The following is a 20,722-nucleotide window of genomic DNA, read 5'->3' on the forward strand; positions in this document are numbered from 1 at the left end:
TCATCACAAAGATCTTTGCAAAGTTAGGTATGGGAGCCTATGAAAGTGGCAGGATTGAAGTCCACTAGATGAAAGCTTGGATTGTAGCTTCACCATCTCCACAGTAAGTCTTCACTGCCAAGAATCCAACCCCGAAACTCTAATGTAGTTCATTTCATCTTTTCAGGAAAGTTAAAGATAGTTCATCAGTGTATTTCATGCCCAGCTAATTTCCTATCTCTGAGTCTTTGATTAGAACAGAGGCAGGGGAACTTTCTGGCTACAGAACATCACATATCCTTGCCTTTTCTGTCCTCATTCTTTTTAGAGGTTGCTTTGTTCAGTGATGGTAGACTGGAATTGCTATGGAGGAAGTCCTGGATCGCTGGATTGTGTTTACTGCAAGTCAGTTTATCTGTGGACAGCTCCTCCTATTTCAATGTATTGACATAAAGATTTTCATCATTACTCTATATGCAATCTATAGTGCTTGTTGAGCTGAAGTGGTATAAGGACACAGAATGCTCACAAGCACTCCAAGTGCTCAGAGAACAGACAGGCAGAATATCTGTAACCTTAGCATTTTTAAGTAAATGACTGGGGTTAACATTTCTCATAGGACCTAGGGACAGGGCTAGCTCTGTGGGGTAGGATGAAGACTGGGAAGCCCGAAGTGTCTAAAGAAAAGCTTCAGAATAGGCAACTGTCAGGGAACTGCTATCAGCTCAGAGGCGAGAGGTGGAAGGGCAGTTGGGTTACAGGGAGCCTCCAAAGATTGTGAGCAGCAGCACTTCCTCTGCGGAGGAGGGAAGCCCCGCCTCTAGTGGGGAAGAGATGCAGGGCTCAGAGGATGCAAGACAGAGCCAAAGCACCGTGCCTGAGCAAAGCGGGGGGGGGGGAGGCAGGTCCCCCTTTACCCATGCCCTCTCTGCGCAGTAGGTTTACACGCAGGGAGGGGAGGCGTCGGATGGGGGTCAAGAGACTACTCTGCTGGGGAAAGTTTAAGGACCGCCCACTCTCAGATTCTGCTGGTGACTGAGCAAGACATGGAATTGAGATGTTCTGCACTGCAAATGTTTTTGCACCGATAATAAAGCCTTTGAAAAGACCAGTGGGGATCTTGCCTGTTCGCTCTCAAGCAACCAGGCCGGTAGACATAACAGCAACAAACTGAGAAACAGTTAAGAGAAGGATAAAAGGGCTTGAGGGAAAAGGCAGAAGAGACAGCCAGCAAGGTGCTCTGCAGATAAGTGTTGCACTCCTAACTTCCATCAGTCCAAGCTGGCAATGCCAATGATGAGGGATGATGGGAGTTGTTGTCCAACCACTTCACTCATCCCTGTATTTTGGAGAACCACAGGTGTCTCCCCACCATTCCAGAGTCACCAGGCCTTATTGCTCCTTCTTCTTGCTGTTACTACCTGTTCACGTCCCTTCATTTAGCTAGCAAGCAATATGAATGAAATGAAGGAGCAGCAACTGGAGTACACTTTGTCCCTTCTTCTGAGAGGTGGTGTGGATTGGACCCAGAGGGACAGGCAAGTGAGTGAGATGGGCCCACTTCAGGGGTCAAGCTGTGAGTATCTTTTCATACCCTCAAAAATACAAAGTCGAGTACATAACTGCAAACCTCTAGACTAAATGCTTTACAGTGCACTGTTCATTTTTTATTTGCCTGCACATTAGATGCAGAACCACATACGAAATCAAGCTTGTTATTTTGTGTTCAACGAAAACTGCCTTCTGCTAGCGGGACTTCCCGGTGTGCTACCAAACTGGAAGGGCCTGCAGAAAATAGCAGAATCACCTAGGTGCTTTTGAAGCCAAGCAACTACTGAGTAAACACCTGAGTAAATGCAGGGCTGTTGCAAGTGGACAGACTCCAGACAAATGCGAGTGTTTTAAAATCAATTTCAGTGGAATCAACAAGACTTGAAAATGCTTCATGTAGGCTTGTCTTGACAATGATATTACTCATTCATCACTGTCATATCACAACCATAAAGAAGGCTATGGGTGAGATCTAATTGGTATCCTTACACTCGTGGAATGATTTTGATCTAGTATGTGCCTTCATTAACGGAAGCAAAAAGGACATTTTTTTTCCTGGCTTGCCCTAATTCCCTACAGCAACTTCCACATCTCCAGCCTTTAGTGGAGGCATTGACTAGATTCCAAGTTCTTCTGTGATTCCATCCTGTGACATCAGGCTTAAATGGTTTGTGGATTTGGTTTTCATGCTTTCAAAATCCTAATACTTTTTTATTTTTTAAAAAAGCAATGCTCATGCATATGTTTTCATGGCTAAGGCATCCTTCCTTACCCGGAACTTCCAAGAAGCAAGATGGCAAATTCTTTGCCCCAGCACAGGCTTATGGTTTGTGGCTGTATATTGCCATAGATCAGGGGTCAACAAGCTTTTTGAGCCAGTGGGACATTTGGAACGTACTGTTGGTGGCAGCCACAAAATGGCTGCCGCGGGAGCATCACGCAAAATGCCTACCACAGCCAAAAGAACAAACAAGAGAGAGGAGACCACAAAATGGTATGGCCTGCCACCTCATCCATTGGGGAAAAGGCACCTTTGTCAGTCACCATCACACACATACACACAGAGGTCTTTATACTCCTCCTCTGTTCAGAACAGAAAGGAGAGTCAGTGTCCACTCCTGGCATCCAATGAAATGTGGGCAAGTTTAAGGATGTGTGCTCAATGTGAGGCTGAACCAGTAAAACAGGAAATGAGCAGACAAAACAAGCAGTCTCATGTGAGTTGTGTTTTTTGGAGGAGATATTTAATGTTTTCTAAAGGAAATATTTTGTGGGTGCCATAGGAGGTGCTGGAGAGCACACTAGTGCCCATGGGTGCCATATTGGCAAACCGATGCAAGACCTCAGGTTTTTTTTTTTTTGTTTTTAAAGACAACCCAGAGTACAATTTGTTCAGAGATCATCTATACAACATATACACACGCATTTTAAAAAAAGGCAATTCCTTACACTCTGACAGCAGTGAAAATATGCAGCAGTATTTCAGGCCACATTGAATTGTTGAGGCTGGGTAGTACAGCAATGTTATAAAATATTGCAATTCTCTCTTTTAATAAATACTTGAAGTTAAGACTGAAGATGAGAATAATCAAGTACTGCGTTGCAGAAAAATAATAATTTGTTGAAGTATTTTTCATCTGTTACAAATAAATTTTATTTACCAAACACAATTAAAAAAAGAAAAACATTCCCAGCAGATATGAATGATGAAGATTACATTCTGATAAAGGAAGGCTTGCAAAGAACCAGGCAACTTTGATTCTTTTGGACTAAAGATTTGTTCTGGTATACATACATATATATATATATATATATATATATATATATATATATATATATATATACCTTTTCAATACGTTGATGTACATTCATGTTAATGTCATTATTTACACATTCCAGAAAAATTAGACATATTGGCTGGGATCCATAGCAGGAAGATATGTGCATGGAACAGAATTGTGCGCAGTGAGGATTTTGCTTACTGTTTTGGCCATAACATATTCCACTGCAGAAGAGGTAAGCTATTTTTTATATGGACCAATGGATTGTCTCTTTAGCAGTGGGAAATGCAGTGGTTAATTTTTTAAAAAGCAAGCGCCACCAGGGCTGCACATGGAGTTTACTTTTGGATCCCAGCCACTGTGTGTAAATTTAGGGGTTGATTCATTCAGAAAATTATGCAGGCATTGTGCTGGTTGCCACAAGGTATTCAGACTGGGTCTGTATATGTAGAACCCTGCTTCCATTCCAACTATCTCCTAACAAGGGCTGATGTTAGGACAACAGAAAAACACCTCTTTCTCTGACGATCTAAAGTTGGATATATGGTATCACTCACAGCTAAAAAATTCAGGCTGGGTGGGCTACTGTTCTTATTTACACAGTTACAGTACACAAAATGGCTGCATATTGTGGACGGAGGTTGGTTGATGACTGCATTGGAAATATATGTTATAGGTGCTCTTTTGAGGCTTTGTACTCATCTTCAGACTTAGAAATAGCAAGAAAGGAGACTCTAGCAGGAAAGAACAGTCACTAAGACATAAAAAGAAGGGGATGGTGGAAGAAAATGCTTCCAATAGTTCATGACAAAGACAATCCAAGCACCAAAGGGTATGCCATTATTATCCTACAATGGAGCTCAAGAGAAATACTCAGCTGAGCTGTTTGGGTATTACTTGCATGAAACTCTCAAAGTTGTGTGGCTCCTTCTGCCTTCACCATCAGTGCTGAGACAGCTGAAGCAGATGAGGCTCCCAGGCTCTGTGCGTGATTTAGATCTGTGGTCACCCAGGGTTCCAAGTCATGTGGGTTCGCCTCCACCTATACAGCAGGCCCTTTGCTTCAGAGGTTTTCTGTCTCAGCTCTGCGATAGCAAGAAGAATGGCACAAGGATGGGAATTGGTCCAAATATGTGGTCCTTTCACCAAGGTTGATCATCTAGCATAAGATCTAGGAACCACAAAAAGTTCAGAGCACCCTGCAAGAAGGAAATGTCCATAAATTAAATTGACATAAATGTCCATAAAATAATTTGACAGGAACCAAATATGGAATTTCCCAGAGCTCAAGAATATTCAGAACTTGAATTTGGCTCAGGCATGTCTCTAGTTTACAGGAAAAGAAGAGGAGGAGGAAGTGGAGGAGACATATTGCATTCTAAGAGAACCAGGGAGATGTTCATGGCTATTTTTTTCTAGAAAAATAGCACTGATGGGGATTGCTTAATCTTAAGATGTTACTTTAATAGGATTGAACTGCACAATGGTCAACTTCAGGGCCAGCCCAAACATTAGGAAAAGTGAGGCAAGTGCCTCAGGCAGCAAATACTGGGGGCAGTTGCCGCTCATGGCTGTTCCTGCTGAGTTCTCCCAGCTTCACATGACCTTTCCTGAGCCCCCTAACCTGGCCTGCTTTCTCAGGTGTGGTTGAGGATGCTATCCCATTGCCAGTGTTGCAATACAATTGCCAGCCAGTACATGGTTTGGAGTGGAGGCACAATCTTTCCTTAACCTCAGGTTGAAAAAACTGTTGGGCCAGCCCTGGCTAACTTTCATAAATTAAGTTCTTTTTAAAGGACCTTAAAGGATCTAGGAGATCCACATCGTTATCCAGATCCTAGACAACGAGTTCAGCTCTGAGCAGACTGAGTTACATGTGCTTTAAGTGCCTTAGGTCTCAAAAAAGGCTGTGATGCTTTGGATCAGCTTTGCATTCTCCTTTTACAGTACGTAGAATACCAATGTAAATAAAGACAAGCAAAACAAACATAATGAAATTATTCCAAAACAGCAAATAAGATATGCAAAGAAGAGAGTGGGGGCAAATGTGTCACCTTGTTCTCCCTTCTTTTTTTTTTTTTTTTTAAAAAAAACAACCCTTGAGGTGTTAGCATATTTAATATGCTTGAGAATCTGCCAAATAGTCAAATTTTTAGAGGTTATAAAAAAAGAGAGCTTCAATGAATTTGAAAACGTTCCTACTTTTCTGAAAGGAGTGCTGCATAAACAGTGCATACATATTTTATGAATCAAACCCTGAATTTTCACTTCTAAAACATTTGTTCTAAAATATCCACCCGAGAGCTTTGCACCTTCTCTTCCTCATATATTAAACAAACATTGTCTTGAACTACATTCATTGTGAGATTCGTGTGTGGTTTTTTTTTATTAAAAAAAAACACAAATTACCATTTTCCTTGCAGGCAGGTAATGTTAAACAGCAATGCACTTAATTTATACCATGTGTGCATAACTATGAATAATGGCTTAATATGGAGGAAAAAGTGGCAACCATCTATATATATTTATGTGTCACATCAAGCAAAGGAACCCAAGGTATATATGTAAATAGGTGAAGGGTCGGGCTATGCAGATAAAGTTTGGCTTGGTTTTTAAAGGCTGGTAATTGAGTCCTATAGGATAAAATAAATGGCCTACAGCACAGCAGAGTGGAGAGGTGAAACCGATCCCTCATCCCAGAATCTGGGGTCAACAAGGATCAAATTGAACCCTCGTCCCAATTATGTCCTTGAAGACACCACTACAATTTTTCTTATGTAAGTGAGTGACTCCTAGTCACTCAACCAGGGGGAAAATAAAGCTTTGCATTTTGGGGAAAATATTCCTGTCAAACAAAAACACGACTGCCAGCTCTGAGAGTGGTTGGCCTTTTCATGACTGATAGGGAGTCCATGGATGGTGGTACAAGATTCATTGTAATCCCAAATAGGACCCCTGCAATATACAACCCTTCACCCTGGTTCCACCTGTCATAATGAAGAACATTTTCCTAGTATGGGACTGAAGCCATCCTTGCTTTAAAAAGAAGTCTCATTGGATGTGTAGGATAGTCTGCTGTTCAATTAAGTTGCTGGTATAGCAGATTACAGATGGAGAGGGGCTATACCATAGGACAACCCCCACCACCACCTTTGCTCCATCCTGCCTATTCATTCAAAGCCCCCCCCCCCCACATTTGTGAACTGATGTTTGGGTGTGACCAGCGCCTTTTTCCTAGAAAAAGAGGTGCCAGAACTCACCATCAACACCTCCCTCATTCTCTTAGGATGGCAATGGCAACCACCTGAGAGGTGCCATAACTGAGTTCTGGAAAGTTCCGGCTGAAACAAACAGGCCCCGAGTGTGATCCATATTAAAAACAGGGTTGGGTGCTGTTGCTTCCACGAAGCTAAAACAAGTTTCTCTTTGATCCACCCCTCTCTTGGACAGAAAGGTTAAACTCAATGCTAAAGGGGCACAGAATGGAGAGGGCACTCTACTTTTTTGGTTCTTGGTTTAAGCAGCATGTATTGCGTATCTCGGAGGGATAGCTCAGTCGGTAGAGCATGAGACTCTTAATCTCAGGGTCTTGGGTTTGAGCCCCATGTTGGGTGAAAATTTCCTGCATTGCAGGGGGTTGGACTAGATGGCCCTCGTGGTCCCTTCCAACAGTTCTATAAATCTAAATCTCAAGCACAAGGATTACAGTTCATCTTGTCCATCTTTGAAAGAATGGCTGTCTTTTGCAGGCATAATGGGGGTGGGGAGCACACTGTAAATTGGTGGCTCGTTTTCATTTTCTACAGAAAATATAACAACATATCTATATGCAGATCAAATACTGGGTTTTATAGGACCTTATAGATCAGGCATGTCCAACCGGTTGATTGCAATCTACCAGTTGATCGTGGGGGCAATACAGGTCGATCGCGACCCCACCCCCAAAGCTAAACAACTCTGAAGAATCCTCCATTCTCCCCTAAAAAAAACTCAGCAACTCTTGGCAACGACAGTGGGTAGATCACTGCCAGTTTAATTATACTGGGAGTAGATCACAGTCTCCTGGGGGTTGGTCATGCCTGTTAAAGATGAAAGACTGAAATACAGTTAAAGTGGTGTTCTGCAGGACATAACGCTTGACCCCGCTATAGTGCATAACACACGTTTCACCTCATACTCTGCACGAACATAACATTGACAGTCTTGCTTTGCATTGCCATCATGGTCTTAGAAATGGCGGAAGGATCTGGCCTGACCTGAAAGGGGCTTATGGAAGGGGATGCATTGGCCAGACTGAGTTCAGAAATGCAGCTGGGATGAGGCTGAGGACTTCTTTGCAAAGACTGACAAACATACCAGCTGGAATACATACTACTTTGACCTGATCTGGTGCTACTTCAATTTCTTCAGTATTGGGAAATGTTCTGCATGACCAATAGGTACATTTCTGTGGACACTGGGCTGAAACAACTGACTAGCTTTGAATCTCTGGACCAAGTTGGTCCATAAGGAACTGATAACCACCAGAAGATTTCTTTGGCCTTCAAATAATTTGATCTACCTACAGAGACAAAAAAGCTTACTGTCTCTGATATTGACAGCAGGGAGAAATCCAGGATGGCCAACTAAGCTGTATGCAGCTCCCACATTTATTTTATCTGGTCCCTGATAGCCCTATGAGTGCCTGAGCACACATGGTCTACAGTAGTAAAGGACTAAGGCTGGAATCTACACTGATCTGGAAAAACGCTATTAAACACTATAAAAAAGTTACATAGCTCTCAATGCAATTTCCCATTGCCAATGGATCACTTCTTTGCAGCACCCTCTCGTGTCACATTTTTATAACGTATTTTTAACATTATAACCAACCAGTGTAGATTCACCCTAACTCCTAGTTGGCAGGAATTTTGTTAGCGGGGGTCAGTTTTGTCTATCTAAATACACTTTTGAGTCCAGAGTCTCAAGAACAGAGGTAACTGGGTAAAGTGGCAGTGACAACTACAAATGTAAAACAGATTTCAAACATGTCTGGAATACAGCGATGAGCACAAGGCAACGTGTTGTTCAGAAGTTATACCCTGATCCTAAACGTCTGTGCCAGCATAGCTACATATTTGTGATATTGCAACAATGCAGCAGTTGGACACAACCCATCCTAAGTATTATTTTGCAAGTCTTAGGATCAGGCTGTAAATATTTCAGTGTCAAATCTATTACAGCAGAGGGAAATGACCCTTTATTTGCCACAATTAAAACACCTATTGCGCTTAGCAATAAAACCCACCAGTTCTTGTATCTGATTTTGTTTGTCCTTGAAAATCCGCATAGTAAAATTTGATCAGAAAGAAAACAGCTTTTGATCCACTGAAAGTTCCCTATGAAAGAGTAATTTGCTTTGTGCGCTTTTTGCTCAGGTAGCTGTTAACAGTAACCTTTCATTTTTAAAATTATGTTTTCACATGCTTTCCTCCTTCTGGCCCAAAACATACCATGCGAAGAGGTCAATAGGCATTGATCAATATCTGAAGGATTAAGACCTTTGTTTTCCATTCCTAGACAACCACCTATTTTTGCATTAGACACATGTTTGTAGCAGGAATCGTTTGGTTTTTTTGGAAGACCTTGCCGTCCAAGTTCTACCCTGATTCGAGTCAGCATTTGAACGGACTCACTCACACCAAGTTAAAAACAGGAGACCTAATACTTTTGACACCAAAACAAAACACAATATAATGCCTCAATCCTATTCCGTCCCTGTACGGAGAACAGAATGGGGTCTGGATCCACAGAGGACTACAGCATAACCTACGCCTTTGCTGCACCGTGCTACTTCTGCACTGCTGGTGGATACAGATTTTGCATCTGAAGAGCTTCAAGGTGCTAGATGCTTCAGGCAAGGTGCAGAAAGGCTTCGTTTAGCTGTGAGTGGTTGGCCATGTTACAGCCATTGAAACTGCGAGGGCCAGGCCTGAATACCAATGAGCAGGAGGGGTCCCAAATGCAGCAGATCTAGCTTACCACTTTTTGAAGCATTCCCTTCTAAAGAGCTCCCCCCAACCCCCCTAAATACAAGAGTTTCAGATAATCTAAATGCACCATGGTTACCTTTTTCTGGGGCAGCACAGTGGGAGAGAGAGAAATTATGATCTTCTACGGCGAATCCTTCTGCACCTTCTCTCTCTCTCCATGGAAGGGGCAGGATTGGGATCTAAGCGACGGGTTTTATTTTATGTTCTGCAAACTCCCCCCCTTCAGAATTGCAACTGATTATTATTTCTATAAAACCTGGCCTGTACTTTGAAGAAATACTTCTAATGGAAGTTATAAATATGAGTATTTGAACCACATCTCTTTTTTTGTGTGTGCGCGCATTAAATATTAGTTTCTCTTTCTGACGGGTTTTCTGGCAGTTTGCTCGATCTGCTGACCGTCTCTTCACTCTCTTTGTGGGTCAAGGGCTCCACTTCCTTGGAATCAGCATGCTTGAGGGCTCTCTGCCTCTCCTCTTCCACTCTCTTCTCCTTTGCCAAAAGTCTGTAGTTGATCGCGTTCCCAATAAATAGCCAGATGCTTGCAACGATGACAATGACACCGCAGACAAAATACATGTATTTGTAATCTTTTGTTATGTCCACGAGCAAACCTGGAAGATAAAAAGAGAATCCCTGCAAATAATACTGAAGGTGAAACAAATCATTCTCTCATGGCAGACAGAAAGGAAGGTCCATATGCAACTTTTGCAAGTAGAAATAGTGTTACAGTGGTACCTCGGGTTAAATACACTTCAGGTTAAATACGCTTCCGGTTACATACGCTTCAAGTTACAGACTCCACTAACCCAGAAATAGTACCTCGGGTTAAGAACTCTGCTTCAGGATGAGAACAGAAATCGTGCTGTGGCGGCGCGGCGGCAGCGGGAGGCCCCATTAGCTAAAGTGGTGCTTCAGGTTAAGAACAGTTTCAGGTTAAGAACGGACCTCCGGAACGAATTAAGTATTTAACCTGAGGTACCACTGTACTTAGCTCAACAGTGCCAGGATTTCTGTGCTATTGACTGCTCCTTGCAAATGGTTCAAGAGTTAAGGCAATCATCATCAACCTGCTGCTCTTATATCTTAAATTTAACATATATTTAAACTCTGCTCATCACTGACTGTAATTTTGCATTCCATTGCCATTTGACTCTTACCTCAAATGTTCTCCTTTGCATACTTGTTAACTAGGATTTCACTTTAGGCATTTAATGAAGTGAGCCTGAGTACACAGTAGCTTATACTAAAATAAATTTTGACAGATTTTTAGGTGTCCCAAGACTCTTTTGTTCCAAGAGGCTAACATAACCACCTCTCTGGAAATGCTTCACTGGTGTAAGGCTCTTACTTCAAGAACTGCAAGGTTGGAGGTGTGTGTGTGCATGTGGTGAACGAGGAAGAGAACTCATATTAGGAAAGGTGCTGTTTGCTGAAAAATGACCAATCCAGAACAACACAGATGCAGCTGATCGATTATGAGCTGCTGTGAATTGTCCTTTTGACTGTGCATTGGTGTAAAAAGTTCAGAATAAGTGAACTATATAATGGGAGATGGGATCCTTCCCATCTATGGACTGTCAAGGGATTCAACAGAAAGTAATGCTATGTTTGCCACCATTAAATAAAAGTAAATGGCAAGACGGGTGTAAGAGAAGAAGGGCAGAAACTCTGAAAGTGTATATGCCAAAATAAGTTTGGGAATCTTCAATGAGAAACTAGCCGTCTAAGCAGGACTGATCATTACTAACCCAGGAGGTAAATACACCACTAGGTGGCATACTGAGAGCTAGAGTAGCCAGTTTCTAATTGAAGAAAGCTCTTTTCGCATGGCAATTAAAGGTAGTGATTGAGTTCAATTGCAATAATTCAGTGTTCTGTTCAATGGTTTTGTATACTTAGACCAGGGCAAATTAAAATTATATCAATGTCTACACACCTAACTTTGAATGAAAATAAAAGTCATAAGAATATCTGGTGATCCATTGCTCTTCCCTCCTTATACCCATTAAAGAAAATTCAGACAGGACTACCATTGCATTAAAGGACAACAGGGATTGCCCACAACAGCATCCCCCACACTTGTGATTCCCAGGAACCAGGCATATACACTGCCTTGGTCTTCATGGTGGAAATGCAGGATAGACCTGTAATACCAACAATAATATTGTAGGGTACAGTAGGAAATGGTAGACGGAAGGATCTTTGCATATGCTATGTGGAAGAGAAAGGTGAAGAAAGGGGAGCCAGTGGAAAAAGCTCACCATGTCCTATAAGACTGTGTGCTGTCTGAAGAAAGCCAGTGGAGAATGGAGGGAGGGGAGAAATCTGATTGGGGTGACAGGTGACCAGAAGATATGGATTGCTTGATTGAGAGGTGGGAACTTATGGAAACATGGAAGGAAGCGGGAGGGCGGGTGAAGGAAACCAAAGGGCCAAGGAGAAAGGAAATTTAAAAAATGTTTTCACACAGGATTTAAGGACAGAAGGAAATGTGTGGACAAGGAAACATTAGATTCCAGAAGGGTGGGGCCAGGAAAGTTATAAATAAATCTGAATGAGGTGGGCACGGAGTTAAATTTCATATATTGACTTGCACCAACCAGCCAAGCTGTTGGTGGCAGGTCTCTTAAGAGTTCAAATGCATACTTGCCATTTTCTTATCATGACCATCATTGATATACTCACCTCCCAACGGAGGGCCTAAAAGAACAGGGCAGCACTCCACAATGGTGACGAGTCCTACAGCGCTGGAAAACCTGCTAGCACCAACCAAATCCATGAGGGTTTCAAAAAGGACACTGCTCACCATGCCGAAGGCAAGTCCAAAAAACACTGCATACACAACCAAGCCTGTGTAGTCTTCGGCCAGCGGGCACATGATGTGGCAGATGCCATTGTACAAAACGGCAAAGCTAAAGAAGTACTGGATTTTGGGCCGTATGTATTTGGAGTTTGCGAGCAAGCCCATGGACGGCCTGGCAAACATATCAACAAAAGCCAGGATGGAGAGGAGGAACGCAGCAGAATATTCATCGATCCCCTTGTGCTTGGCATAAGGAGCTAAGAATACAATGGGGGCAAAAAAGCCAAGGAACATGATGACGTTTCCAGATAGATAAATCAGAAACCCTCTGTGTTTGAAGAGGGAGAGATCTAAGTATGTGTTGATGGTTTGCCAAACGGACTTCTTGTCGTTCTTGTGCAAGGCAGAATCTCCTTTCCCCTTTTCTACGTCTTTTTTGACCGCAGGGGCTGGTGTGGGTCCGACGGGCCTCATAAGAGACCCGGCCACGCAACAGTTCAAAAGAAGTCCTCCCAAAATGAGGAAGCTTCCCTTCCAGCCAAAAGCATTGAAGAGAAACTGATTGAGAGGTGCCAGAGTACTTAGAAACACTGGACTCCCAGCCATGGCCAGTCCGTTAGCAATGGGGCGTTTTTTGTAAAAATACTTGCCAATCATTGTCAAAGCTGGCTGCAAGTTGAATGCCAAGCCCAAACCTAAAAGAAAGGAAGACATAAAACACACACACACAGACACACAAGCATGAAAAATAGAGCATTCCCCTAGAATAGTACCAAATTGTCACCTTCCAAGCACCCCATATAAACAACAAACAGCCAAAATGCCAGCTAGTAATTCTCCAGAAATATTAAAAAGCTGTTGGCGCTGGCAAATAAACGTGAGCATTCATTGCTTCCCATGTGCTTTAATGTCACTGATATGCCACACAAAATTTCTCTCGTTTCCCTCAAATTGCAGTGCAATAAAAGCGAGAGCTCTGCAACGCACGATTCATGTTGCAGACAACGGAGTGACAGAGGAACAATGATATCAAGACCTTGAGCACACTGTTTCTGTATTTTACTAAGCTATAATCCAATTTGCTCCTGGTTCATTTCACAGAAGTTATTAAATGTCACCTTCTCGATGAAAACGGCAAGAGTTTAGAAGGATAAATCCTCTGCCTTTAAGCTTTATCCTTTACTTAGGTTTGAATAGGTACACATAAAAATAAGGCTTAAAATGCTTAATGGACATGGGCCGTTACACAGAAAATGACGCCCTCCCACATCATTGCGGGGTCCCGAGGTTTCCCATGGAGGAGAGACTCACATAAACATTTCAGATTCCTTGTTTGGTGCTGTGACTGGGAACCTTATAGGAAGAATATAGTGGAATAGGACTGGCATCGCCGGCAGCCAATCTGCCTCTAGCAATCTTACAGCTGGGTGACCAGAAGGAAGAGTAGCCCTGAATGCATTTATGTCATATTCACTGAGCAAAGATGTCTTTCCTCCTATGGATGTTACTCATCCTATGTGGATAACACTTTTTCTCAGTCTACAGCCTAATTCTAAGTCCTCACATACCGGTAGCACAGCGGCTAGAGGGTTTGATTTGAGCAGGAGAGACCTGGCTTCAAATCTTCATATAGTCATGAAACTTGCTGGAATGGCTTGGAGTGACCTGCTTTCTCTTTGACTGACCTACCTCACAAAGCTATTGGGAGAATAAGGTGAATGAATTTACCATATTTTTACATGTATTAGACGAGGTTTTTTGACTCAAAAATCATGTCAAAAAGCTGGATAGTGGCATGAAGGGGAAGCTGCATGCACCAGCCAGCTGGTTGGCGGGCGTGAAACTCCCCACATGCCACTGTGGGAGGCGCATGCTCTAGGGAGGAGTAGTTTTGGATTTGATATCCTGCTTTATCACTACCCGAAGGAGTCTCAAAGTGGCTAACATTCTCCTTTCCCTTCCTCCCTCACAACAAACACTCTGTGAGGTGAGTGAGGCTGAGAGACTTCAAAGAAGTGTGACTGGCCCAAGGTCACCCAGCAGCTGCATGTGGAGGAGCGGGGAAGTGAACCTGGTTCACCAGATTATGAGACTACCGCTCTTAACCACTACACCACACTGGCTTCCAGTGTCTCCCGCAGCGGCATGGAGGGAAAGCTGTGCACACCAGCCAGCTGGTTGGCGGGAGTGAAACTCCCCCCATGCCACTGCGGGAGGTTTAGGTCTAGGGAGTGTTTCCTGCAGTGGTGTGGAGGAGAAGCTGTGCGTGCCAGCCAGCTGGTTGGTGGCCCGTGCTCTAGGGAGCTTCCTGCCAGGGCGCGGGGGGAGCGGCTGCCCACTTTGCCAACCCCCAGCAACAGCCCTGCTGGGGTGATAGCACGAGTGCAATTCCCCCCTTAAAAAGCTCAACAACTTTGGGCCATCACCCCTCATTTTCTTTAAATTTAGTCCCCCAAAATAGGGGGCGTCTTATACATGGGGGCGTCTTATACACAGAAAAATACGGTAAGTCTGGTGGCTGGAATGGTGGAGCTATTCCAAGCTGCTCAAGCACAGGTCAGTATCATCATGGCCTGCCAAGTTCCTGAATCAGACTGTGTCTTCAGAAGTCCACTTCTCATGTCTACTCAGTGCATGGCTACTGCTACAGATTTTTTCATTTCTTAAAAAGAGCATACAGGATTGCCTGTCATAACTTGATCCATGCATCTTTCAGTTAACTTTGCACAGCCAGGTCAGCATGCTGCCTCTTTGTGACTCAAGGCTGAAAGAATTGACAGGACATGACAAACTGCAGCCTCAACTTCAGCCTGTAGGTTGGTAACAGCATCGTGTTGTGAAAAGTATTGTGTCTGAGAGACAACAATCCTGTGTGCCGTTTTTGATCTGTGTGTGGTCTCTCATTCACAAAGGCAGACCATCGCTTGAGTGTGCAGTCACCATGTCTGCACCAGCCTTAGGCAGTATAACTAAGCCTAGAAAACAAGCCATCTAGAGGCTCTGTTAGGGTGGGTGCTGAACAGCAAACTGTCTGCTGGCTGCATGCATATGAATGGAAGTTTAATAGAATGGGCATTCTATTAATAGGGCTTTTGCTGATGTTACATCATACAAACCCGATCCTCAGGCTCTTGTAACTGAAGCCCGTTTTTTTGGAAACACTGCATTTAGAGCTTGCTCCTACCTTACAGAATTTCCACATAAAACTCTACCACACTGTGAATAAACTCATAACATGGCAAACAGCAACTGGGGCATTTTGGGTACAGTTGGATTTGTATTCCTTGCTGTGTATGGTGACATGATTAAAGGCTAAAGGAACCTGTAGAAAAATGGAGTACTGATGACTATAATAAGTGCTGCCATGAGCTAATCAATGCCTGGGCTGTAATTGCACATGACCCAGTAAGAATGGTGCAAAGAACATGCACCACAAGTTGAATTATCATTTAAAAAATTGAAACCCAGGGGCTTTGTCTGGGATAGCAGGTTAATACTTACCTCCAATGACACCTATGCAGATATAAAGCTCTAGGACACTGTTGCAGAATGAAGAGCTAATCATTCCAAATGAAGCCAGGACCCCGCCCGCAATCATGACTGGCCGGCTGCCATATTTGTTCACCAAGACGCTGCTTATGGGGCCTAAATACAGGGGGAGGGGGGGAGAGAAATTACTTTCGAAAGCATAAATGCAATGGAAATCAGGAGCATTTCCTGTGAGGGACAGAAGACTTCACACTCAGCTCAGAAAATATGAAGAAACCTGGTTATTCACATCAGTGCATTTGCAGCAGCCTTCTATTGAATCAGACCAGTTTTAATCCTTATAGAGGTGAACATGAGAGGTCCAACTGCCCATGTATAACCTATTCAGGGCTGGGCCTGCTGTGCAGTGGAGTGAAGCCACCTACTTCAGCTGCTGTCATAACATGGGCTGGCGGAGAGTGTATAGATGAAGACAGCAATTGGAGTTTGAAGAGCAGGGATGAGGGCAGGTGGATTTTGGAATCAGTTCCCTGTTTAAGGGTGGACCTGTCTGAACAGCACTTTCCAAAACAGTATGTTGAAAACTTTTCTGTCCTGTCTTTCCATAATAGTTCCATAATAGTTAGCTGGATTTTTAATTTTTATTGTATGTTTTTTTTGTGTGTGTTTTTTTAAGTGTGGTTTCAGATACAAAATTGTTGTAAACCACTCTGGTATTTTTGTATGACTAGAACAGTGGCGTATGAATATTTTAATAAACAAATAAATTCGCAAAACCAGAACACAGGCACTTTGAAATTCCCACTTCTCTGAATTTTGCGATACAGCTCTCCAGCTGAGTGACATGCGTAAAAATGCATAGGCTAGGGTAAGGTGTGTGTGCAAACACCTCTGTTAGTGAAAATAATAGAGCAAATGCATGGTATTGGTGAATATCACCAATACCATGGGGACCAGAGACAAAAGGGGGCAAGGCAAGAAATGGGGGTTTTACTTTTGTGTAGTATGCAGGTTTCTACACCCATCCAAGGACACATTCCAGCCAGGCAAAATTACCCACGGAAGGTGCAAAGCATGTGCTGTAGGCCTTGGGTAAGTCTTGGCCCCTGGGGCTGAAGTTTCCCACTTGAAATATAGGTTGGCAAATGACTCAGTCAACAATACTGCATTCCATCCACATTTTAAACAGACGAAACCCTTTTTTTTAGGCTGGATGTGACGTGATATTCCCATGCGCTGGCAATCACACATGGACACTGGAGTCTTTTTAGATCAGTGTCCCCACTGGCAGTTCTGCCTAACAATTGTTTTTGTTTTATTTCAAAATGGGGGTTCCACAGAGAAAGTGGCTGTGCAGAAAAAGTGACAGATAACAGGACCTATGTGCACCTGGTACATGCGCATGTTATATATCATGGATATGAATACATTTAGAAATCAACCAGATTTTTAATCTGCATAGACATTGACTATTTCTCTTTCTAGGAGGGATGAAAGAAAATTTTGTTTTTTCAACATTTGCCACCAAACTGACCTCATTTGCACCTCCCTGATTAATTCATAGTCAAAAATGTAATTATTCTTTGTATTTCATACTTTTCTGAATTGCAGAAGTTCATGTATCAAAAATATACCAATATGCAAAAAATTGCATATTTTAAGATAAAATATGTTTATAACTGTAACATTCAGATAATGTACATGTTGTGATAAAATGGCGAGAACCAAGTCCAATTACCCATTGATTTCAGTGGGTCAACTCTGAGTATGGCTAGTATGGATTTTAATATGCTTGGGATGGAAATGCACAAATTAAGCTGGAAACCAGATGGAAGGGATTTATGAATGAACATGTGTGAAACTGACACAGACTGGAAATAGACTGCTCTGTCCAGCATCTCTTTATATGCTGCTTCACTAAGGTATAAATCATAAATGAAATAATTCTATTTTCATTCATGAACTCTGAAGCTACATAGGTCAGTGTAGTACTATTCTGTTGAGATAAGGCTTTTATGCAGTGGTGTAGACCCACAAACTGTGAAAATCTATAGTCATAAATCATATTTCTAAGGAAATTCAGTTGCTAGACTTATTTCAGTCTGTTATGCATTGTGATTTTGCTATGTTAAACCATTGTTTCTCACATGAACAATATACTGTATAGTTTTGAAGGGTTTAAAAATGGAATGCATGTATTAAAGATCAAGACTGAAGGGATGTCAGACACATTTGGGGGAATTTTCCCCACCCCCAAATATTTTCCTTCAGGATCTTACCTGTCTTAGTTTTGTAAGTACTACATTACCATCCTTAAAGGAAAAAGAAATAAAAAGGAAGCCAAAGCAGACTAACATTTAAAGCCAGTGCTAAAAACGACTCTGCAATAAAGTGAAATGTCAAGCACTGCATTTGGTTTTTACTGAAAATCTATCTGTATGTTGTCCAAGGTATAAGCTTTTCATTAAAAAAAAACCCAATAAAAGAACAAACTTTGCATTTGCAGTGTGAGAAGTTAAGTAAAATATGCTGTAACCTAGTGTTTGTGGAGGTCTCAGTTTGACAATCTTTAACTTGCAGGCCTATCCTGTATGGCAATAAAGATATGTTTTAGTCAAATATTCTCTCCTTGTTACTTGAATGCTGTGCTAATAAGGAATCAGTGGCATCTCAAACCTCAGGACTTCTTTTTCAGAGTATATGTCAAAAGATTTCAAGCACGAGAATATTGGAAGGCAACCTAGCTTTTGAGATGTTGACCTCTCGTTGAGCAAGAAATAAGCTAGATCCAGCCATGTTAATAGACCCACCGAAGTCAATGGACCCAAGTTGGACATGTCCATTAATTTCAATGGGTCTCCTTTGAGTATGACTAACATTGGACACAACCCAATATTATTCAAGGGTGAAAATAACCTTTTGGTAGTTTTTTCACTCTTGACCTCCCCTGACCCCAATTTCTCCACCATCCCTATATGAAATTTGACAGGTCGACCACCCCTGTTACCGAACCTGACAAGATGTAGTCAGAACATCTTCCTTAGTCAGGTTGCAGCTGCACCATTCATTTCAAGCAGCCTATACCACTTTAACAGTCATGGCTTCCAGCAAAGAATCCTGGGAACTGTAGTTGGTGAAAGCTGCTGGGAGTTGTTAAGAGAACCCTATTCCGTCACAGAAATATAATTCCCAGAGTTCCCTAGGAAGAGGAAATGATGGTTAAGCTACTCTGGGAATTGTAACTCCCTGAGGGGAAACGGGGTTCCAACTCTCCACACCCTTAACAAACTACGTTGCCCAGGATTCTTTGAGGGAAACCATGACTATTAAAGTGATATAATTGTGCCTGAAGTATATAATGTAGATATGGTCTCAGTCAACATATTAATCTTCCGTTGGGAAAACCATCACATAGGCCTCCGACACAGCACCTTCAAAAGGCTAAATGAGTCTTCCCACACTTTTAAACACTATAATAAAATATAGCTTTGGTGGTGGGATACACAAAGGGTTACAGACGCAGTAATATTTCACTAAATAAGAAAATATGGAAAATGTTACCTGCCATATCAAGCCTAATGCTAAAGTTAGCCAGCGAATAAATTACTTAAATGCACTCCGTTTCCATATGTTCTGCTAAGTGGACTCCCCACCCACCCACCCCGAAGGAATCTGTGCCTACTTTTTACTTTAAGAGTCTAATATAATGCTACAGCCTCTTGCCTAGATGCCAAGGATATAAATCCAAATACATTGTAGCTACGAGCATGTAATCAAGCCTTTAATGGCCATGCACAAATGCAATTGCACATTTAACAATTTTTATTATTTGTTAAGTGGCGTCTGCTACATAGCAGCCTGTCTCTTTAATCAACCCCATTTTTCTTTTTTTGCAGACACTGGCATGATGTTCATGCTATTCTCCAAGATATGTCTTTGACGGACCAAGTGAAAAAGGCAACACTGAAACAAGATGAAGGCTTCTCTTCAGCTAGGGAAATCTGCTAGGGAAGATGCTTCTCTTCAGCTAGGGAAATCTGTTTTAACAGAAGCTAAAGAGAAAATCCTATACATATGTCTATATATATATATATATATATATATATATATATATATATATAGCCTGACTGAACTGCATGGGGTTTACTTCCTGATAGGTAGGTGTAAGACTGCTAAATCAATTTCATGCATATCCTTCTTTAGAGTCCTCTTCAGGCATTGGAAGTGAATGTGTGACAAGGGCAGTAGGGTCATCTGCACAAGACCCACTCCCATCGCTCTCATTCTCACATGGTGTACACTGAACACGAAGGTCTGAAGTGGGCTTCTAACCACATTCCTCTCAACATGGTTAGATGCCTCCACATGATTGGAATGCTGCACTGTAGGGTTATTGGTCATGCAGAGGCATCTAAGTTCATTCATCCAAACATGCTTGGAAGCCTCCTTCCCACTCAGTGCATGGTTGGGGCTGGCATGCATGGCCTCATACCTCTTATGCCAGATACGGGGAACTTGTGGCCCTCCAGATATCATTGGACTTCAGCTCCCATCAAGCCCAGCCAGCATGGCTAATGATCAAGCATGACAGGAGTTGTAAGCCATCATTTGAGGCCCTTTTTTGTGCCTCCTCCATGAGAAGTCCAGAGAACACGAGAACAGGCTCTTCCTGTGGTGGCTCCCCACTTGTGGAATGTACTCCCCCGGTAGGCTCGCCTGGTGACTTCATTACATACATTTAGGTGCCAGGCAAAAACACTCCCCTTCTCCCAGCCTTTCCCTAACTAAACAATCTATGGTCTTTCAAACTGTGGGAGGGGGCTATTGTTTGTTACTATGGTATGCATATTGTAAACTGCTCTGTGGTCCTCAAATGAAAGGCGGTCTAGAAATTTTATTATTATCAACAATAACTGTAGTTCAACGAGATATGGTGGCCACAGGTTGCCCATTCTTGTCCTACTCCCTCTCTCTTCTGTTTCATTCTTCACCCAAGGAGGACTTAGATTTTCATGTTTTGTATTTGCAGAGGAAAGACTTTAGGCTCTCAAATTTCAGTGGCGACCTGTGCGATACTAAAATTT

At 42.5% G+C, this 20,722-nt stretch overlaps 2 protein-coding genes across 7 annotated transcripts in view; both read right to left on the bottom strand.

Annotated features, from left to right (window-relative positions):
• Positions 1-20,722, bottom strand: part of LOC310688179 (uncharacterized protein) — a gene marked incomplete at its 3' end in the record, with an annotated part of 317,822 nt that overhangs the window by 16,231 nt on the left and 280,869 nt on the right. The window lies entirely within an intron of this gene.
• Positions 8,528-20,722, bottom strand: part of SLC16A7 (solute carrier family 16 member 7) — a 98,014-nt gene continuing 85,819 nt past the window's right edge. For all 6 annotated transcript variants that reach the window (XM_083463627.1, XM_083463628.1, XM_083463629.1 and 3 more), the window contains 3 exons: positions 15,651-15,794; positions 12,032-12,844; positions 8,528-9,957 (listed from right to left, as the gene is read on the bottom strand). In XM_083463627.1, coding sequence (XP_083319753.1) covers positions 9,686-9,957; positions 12,032-12,844; positions 15,651-15,794 — 1,229 coding nt within the window. In that variant the 3' untranslated portion in view covers positions 8,528-9,685. The remainder of the gene's footprint in view (positions 9,958-12,031; positions 12,845-15,650; positions 15,795-20,722) is intronic.

This window comes from Podarcis liolepis, assembly GCF_965112155.1.
Source record: "Podarcis liolepis genome assembly, chromosome: 10".
NCBI lineage: Eukaryota > Metazoa > Chordata > Lepidosauria > Squamata > Lacertidae > Podarcis > Podarcis liolepis.